Source organism: Pongo pygmaeus, chromosome 15 (genome assembly GCF_028885625.2).
Source record: "Pongo pygmaeus isolate AG05252 chromosome 15, NHGRI_mPonPyg2-v2.0_pri, whole genome shotgun sequence".
In the NCBI taxonomy this organism is placed as follows: domain Eukaryota; kingdom Metazoa; phylum Chordata; class Mammalia; order Primates; family Hominidae; genus Pongo; species Pongo pygmaeus.
In genome coordinates, this window is record NC_072388.2 from 57556118 (window position 1) to 57562422 (window position 6305).

The 6305-nt window shown below is 42.1% G+C and overlaps 1 protein-coding gene across 1 annotated transcript; it reads right to left on the reverse strand.

Annotated features, from left to right (window-relative positions):
- Positions 1-4877: 4877 nt before the first annotated feature.
- LOC129012491 (transmembrane protein 98-like) lies at positions 4878-5553 on the reverse strand. Its single transcript, XM_054448142.2, has one exon. It carries the CDS (start codon positions 5478-5480, stop codon positions 4878-4880), a length of 603 nt encoding a protein of 200 aa, XP_054304117.1. The 5' UTR covers positions 5481-5553.
- Positions 5554-6305: the final 752 nt, after the last annotated feature.

Below are 6305 nucleotides of genomic sequence, written 5' to 3' on the forward strand. Positions count from 1 at the left end.
ATGGTAGGGTCTGGCCAATCACAAGGTTTTTTATCTGTTGCCAGATAAATGCAGAATAGACCACAAATGATAAATGAAACCAAAAAAGGTAATTTTATGGACGGCAAACAGTTTGACGGGGTTGCAAGCTGCATACATGCTATGGTTACATAAGTATTAGCAACACAGCTTTTGATTACTTTCCTCGAGTTACTTTTTAGCTCTAGATGTTTAGGAGCACTGTGTAAAGGTGGCAGAGAAAGGTTTCAAATAATCATTCTAGGAAAACGAGGAAATACAATTGGGAATCGGTAAGTCTGATTCTCCAGAGTGAGATGATGTTAGCGTCATATGATTGTCCCTGAACCCTGAATCTAGGATAGCTCTTTTCAAATAATTTCTGAGAGATGAGGGGTGTCCTGCCTTTGAAATGGGAAGGACAGATGCCCTGCAGCTGTCCCTTCAGAAGGAAATGTGCCAGGTGCAAGATGCCATATTGGCCTCTTGACGATGACTTATGAGCTCTGAGCTTCAATTACCATGAGCTTGATGGAGATGTCATTTGTCATTGTTTCAGGGGATGTGCTTTGAAATATTTTAAAAAATAAAACTCAACCTTATCTTATTAATTGTTTATTTTTAAGGGATCTTTGTGCTTATCACTTTAGATGGGTGACTTTTGTTGCCTTATCTATGCCTTGAAAGAATAGTTGACTCTCTGCCTTTTAGCTGGGGTTAGCTTTCATCTAGTCTAAATTAACTCAGTTTTGCTCCCTACTACACATGAAAAAGCCACTAATTTATCAATAAGTACTGTTATGTTCAGCTGATAGGGTGGAGCCAGCTGTCTATGGGGGTAATATTCTCTTCTCCCACAAGCTTTCTTGGGTAGTGGCTAAGAGCCCAGACTCTCACAGGACTGCCTGGGTTTAAATCCTAGCTCTGCCACTTATTTGTGTGACCTTAGACAAGTTACTTAATATATCCATAGTTCCAAATTTATAATGTGAGGACAGTGACCTCAACTGAATGGGTAAATATATGTCAAGCACTTCAAACAGTGCCTGGCACATGGTAAATGCTATGCAAATGTTTGGTAAGTGACTTATTTCTCCATTAGAATAAATTTAAACATCAAGTCTTCTTCCTCCAACCAGAGATTGCCTAAAACCACACAAAGATAAAATTTGTTTGGTATCTGATGCTCTTGTAAGAATGGATCCTGGCTGGGCACGGTGGCTCACACCTGTAATCCCAGCACTTTGAGAGGTTGAGGTGGGTGGATCATGATGTCAGGAGTTTGAGACCAGCCTGACCAACATGGTGAAACACCGTCTCTACTAAAAATACAAAAATTAGCTGGGCATGGTGGTGTGCACCTGTAATCCCAGCTACTCTGGAGGCTGAGGCAGGAGAATCGCTTGAACCTGGGAGGTGGAGGTTGCAGTGAGCCGAGATCCTGCCATTGCACTCCAGCCTGGGTGACAGAGCGAGACTCTGTCTCAAAAAAAAAAAAAAAAAGAATGGATCCTGAAGAGATAGACTGCAGAATGTAGTAAGGGAAGGAGGCCCCTTGAAAAAGGGAAGGGCTTTGAAACAGGAATCCTGTAGGACAGTTTAGCCACAGACCATCCTTGTCTGGCAACCTTCTACTTCCAAGCAAGGAGCAGCAGGGCAGGTTGCAAGATCTGCCTCTTCTTCCTAGTTCCTGCTGTCATCTCTCTGGAATCCTACAAGCCAGGGTTTCCCAGGGAAACTCCCAGTCAGAACTGTGATGCTTTTTCCACTACAATGGCTCAATTGTAGAGTGAGTTGGAAATAGGCAGACTTCTGATTCTTCACAGCATGTTGATAGAGAATAGGGTTCAGGTAAAAGAAATTACCAGTCATTTTTCGTTATCCAAGGTATCACTCACCCACTCCAAGGAACACGACTGCAGCAGCTGTGAGGATGCCAAGCATCAGGCCCCAAACCATCTGGCAGATCAGAAAGGGCATTTTCTGGCTTGGGGAAGCTGACATTCAGTAAATTGTTAGTGCTGGCTCCCACAGTGATCAGCCTAGCTTCAGGCAATGGCAAGTTATGGTGGGGAAAATGAAGCCTTGATATACAGGTTGCACAATCTTAAGAGTTTTTTTTGTTTGTTTGTTTGGTTTTTTTTTTTTGCATGGCATTTTCTTTCCGAAAAGGATGACTTGAGAAACTTTTGTATACATTGTCTTGTTACATTGGTGGGTGACGATTTTCTATGGGTCTCTCATGTTTCTGCATATCTTGTGAGCAAAGACACTGCCTACAGATAGTAGATATGTTGTCTTTTCAAGAATATGTGTTTAGAGATAAGCCTGAAGTTACTGCCTCCCTCTTGAGCAAAGGGCAGGCATGCTTTGAATCTAATCTAATAAAGATAGTATCTTTCTCTGAAGAAAAAGGCAGATATGCTGATGCTATCCATTGTGAAAATTGTGGGCTTCCTCAGCGCAGGATCCCTCTCCTGTGATGCAACCCATGATGTGTGCAGATATGTATCATTCTCTCTTTAGATGGTCTCAAAATTGGGAGTTGGGACTTGAGGACTGGCATAGATTTTTGACCTGCATTCTTTCTAAGCTTATTGAGGTTGTGGAGCATATTCATAGCACCAGCGATTCAAACAACTGAATGTAATTCTCAATGGTGCATTCTAGCTGTATAGATCCAAAATCTTTTTTTTTTCTGCCAGCTTCCTGCTGTATGTCGCCTACAATCTTTCTATTTCTGTTCAAAAATGGAATATTTTGGTCAAGTTTCAAGATTTAATATGGGCTGGGCGCGGTGGCTCACACCTGTAATCCCAGCACTTTGGGAGGCTGAAGCAGGTGGATCACGAGGTCCGGAGATTGAGACCATCCTGGCTAACACGGTGAAACCCCGTCTCTACTAAAAATACAAAAATTAGCCGGGCGTGGTGGAGTGCGCCTGTAGTCTCAGCTACTCGGGAGGCTGAGGCAGGAGAATGGTGGGTGAATCCGGGAGGTGGAGGTTGCAGTGAGCCGAGATCATGCCACTGCACTCCAGCCTGGGTGACAGAGTGAGACTCCGTCTCTAAAAAAAAAAAAAAAAAAAAAAAGATTTAATAGGATAACTTGTACATTATTATGTCTTTCCTATAAAAAAATCTACTTCCCTTCCCCAAGATCCATCCTGGTTTTACTTTTCTCCCCCTCCAAGAAAGAGTTCAGCCTTTCTAAGTTTCCATTCCTGGACAACAGTTCCGCATTTGCTTAGTTCCATAAGTAGTAAGTAACTGAATAGGGCCTTTTTAATCCTATCCAAGGTCTGTCTGAATCCAAATCTTATGTGCTTTCTGCTATATCGTTCTGCCTTTCCATAATGAAAAGAGCAACCACAAATATTTATTGAAGATTCATTCTGGCCAGGCACTGAAATAAGAGCTTCACTTGTATTCTCTTCCCTGATCCTTACAACAATTCCATTGGGGTAGATTCTGTTATTATCATTTTCATACAGATGAAAAAACTAAGGCTTAGAAAGTTATCTACTGTGTGCTAAGACAGCTAGTAACTGATGGGGACGAATGGGAACTCAAGTCTGTCTTCTTAACAACCAGGCTGCATTGCCTCCCAGGAAGGTCCTGCCCAATTGGTATCCGAATAACATGTAAATGAAGGATGCTTTATTGAAATGAATTATACTGAAGGAGGCTTTATTGAAATGAATTCTACTACCCACAAAATATTCATTTTAGGTTTTAAAGGTGTCCTAAAGCTAATTGCAATGAACTGAAAATTACATAGTCTTGATTCTCTATTGTGAAGAATCTTCAAGAAGAAACAGTTATACTCCTTATTAAATTTTTCAGACTTGCTGTCTTGGCATTTAATAATTTATATCAGTTAATATATTTTCCCTCTACTAATGATGACTATTGAGTAATTTATTCATCTTGGTTTGGTCATATTGAAACTACGTTGCTTTTATAGTGGTGATAATAGTAGAATAAAATAATTAAATCATAATACAACTGGGCATCTATTTTCTCATTTATACCAGTGCCAGGTATAAATGACTATCAAATCGCCCATCAACTAAGAATGATTTTTAAAATCTCTTTGTTTGCTTGCTTGCACAAGCTTTGTATTGCATGGTATTATTTTTCTTTTTTCTTTTTTTTGGAAACGTAAGTATAAATTTACTATCCACCTAGTGGTAGCTAGGTAAAATTGCAGGCATAATGATAAAAAAGAAATAATCAACTTTGTAGTTCTCAGCTTCAAACCCAGACCTGTAAGGGGGAGGACAGACTCAAACGTCTCAGGGACCAGGCAGATAATACAAATAAATGAAATAGGACAGGCGAGAGAGTACAAGTCTTGCCAAAAGGAGCAACCCCTATTTAGCTTCAATTGATTTCCTTTTCTGAAAAGCAGATCAGAATTGCCATACGTTCTGACTGATCAAGAGAGGCCAGAAATTCTAATTTTAACGTGAAACCTCTTGATTTCTTAGATGGTGGTTCAGTTTTCTTGAAAACACTAGGAGCTAAATGAAGCTGAAAGTCCACCAGTTTTCAATGCTCCTCTGTGCAGAGTGAATGGCATCTCCTCTAACTGTAGTATTAGACTGCCACTCATAAGCCACAATTTGCAATTGCAACAGAGGCACAAACTGACAGAGATCTCCTGCTTTACTATGCACACACAGCTGAACTCTTGAGCCGTGGAGAACAACTAATTCTACAGGAAAAAGTGGAAGGCTAATCTGAGCTACCCAGTGATGGCGGCAGGGGTCTTCAGTACTAGCTGCTGGTCCGTAGGCGCTAAATTGCAGACTGCTCCTGCAGGAAGCCTTCGGGGCCTGGGAGGCCTTTATCTGGCTCAAAAGCTAGGGCTGCTTCTCAAAGGACTTTCAAATGCTCCTCAGCAGCTGACAGTGACCGGTCAATCCACTCCAGGCCCCCCGTCAGATGGAAGGCATTCCTTGTCACCAGCACCAGGTGACTGACAGACAGGAGCAGGGCAGTCGTCCCTGTGTCCAGGAGCTTGGGGTCCAACGGAGGGTACATCGACTTCACAACATCATCTACCCTGGGGCTGTTCCTCTTGGCCACCACAATGATGTCGCTGACAATGGCTGAAGTCTTCATCTTGGCCCCAGAGCCCATTGTCATGGCAACAAGCTTCTCTGTCAGAGTGTGACAAATCTTCAAGATGGCAATGCAGTGGGACATGAGACCCGAGGCATCTTTGATCCAGTCTTTGTTCTCCAGAATGGCCTCAATGTGGGGGTTGATGATAACAACATCATCCAGTTCTAACTCAGAGGGCCCAGACTGGGTCACCATGGCACCGATGAGGTCCACAATGGGCTTAGAATCATAGCGCTGCCGCAGGTCTTGGGGCTGGTAGTAGCGCTGCCTGCAAACCAGCACCAAGGCTGCAAACGAAGCCAGAAAGATGGTGGCCAGGACACCTATGGCAACAATCACCACGGTCTCCATGCTTCCGGGGAGCTCCTGACTCAGTCCCGTTCACATCCTCCTCATGGGCTAAGGCTGCTGGAAGTGGCAAACTGGGGGAAGAGGATGGCAGGAGCTAGGTTCCTCCACGACACCTCCAGAGACCTGAGGGCCTTAAGCTGCAGCTCCGGGGCACATCCCGCTGCGCTCCCATGACAGCCCCGCCGATGGCAAAGTCAGCGGTATTATTTTCTTTAATTCCTTTGTTAGAGCTCTTAAATTTCATCCCGTAAATGGTACATTATTTGAGCTTTTTCTGTATAATATTTATGAACCATTATTCCAGACAAAGGAAAGAAAGCCTTACCAAGGCCCATTAGATGCTTCGCAGTGTTCCAGAGGCAGCATAGTAGGCAAAAAAGAATTGTGGTGGGTTAAATATGAGTCCAAGCTCAGTGTCTCTATTTACCATTGGAGTGATTTTGGTGAATTTCTTAATCCCTATAAGCCTCAGTTTTTCACCTATGAAATGGGATAATATTATCTAGCCTATAGAGTCTTTGTGAGCATTAGAAATAATGCTAAATATATCTGAGCTAAGAGTCTAATTAGCAGGAAAACCTCAATGTATAAGAAATAATATGTATAAGTTAACTGGCATGTATTAGGTGCTCAAGAAGCTGAACAATAATCACTGTTGTTTCTCAGATAATTATTATCACTACTATTAATCCCTCATTGTTTATTAATGCCCCTATATCTCTATGGATCTATTTAGATGTATAGACATGAGGTCTTACTAACTAAATGATAATCATAGAAATATTCCTTGTTATTACATTTTTTTCAAGAAAATTTAAGTATTTT

Excerpts from the sequence above, each read along its gene's own strand:
- LOC129012491 (XM_054448142.2), bottom strand. The coding sequence starts at position 5,480 with ATGGAGACCGTGGTGATTGTTGCCATAGGTGTCCTGGCCACCATCTTT.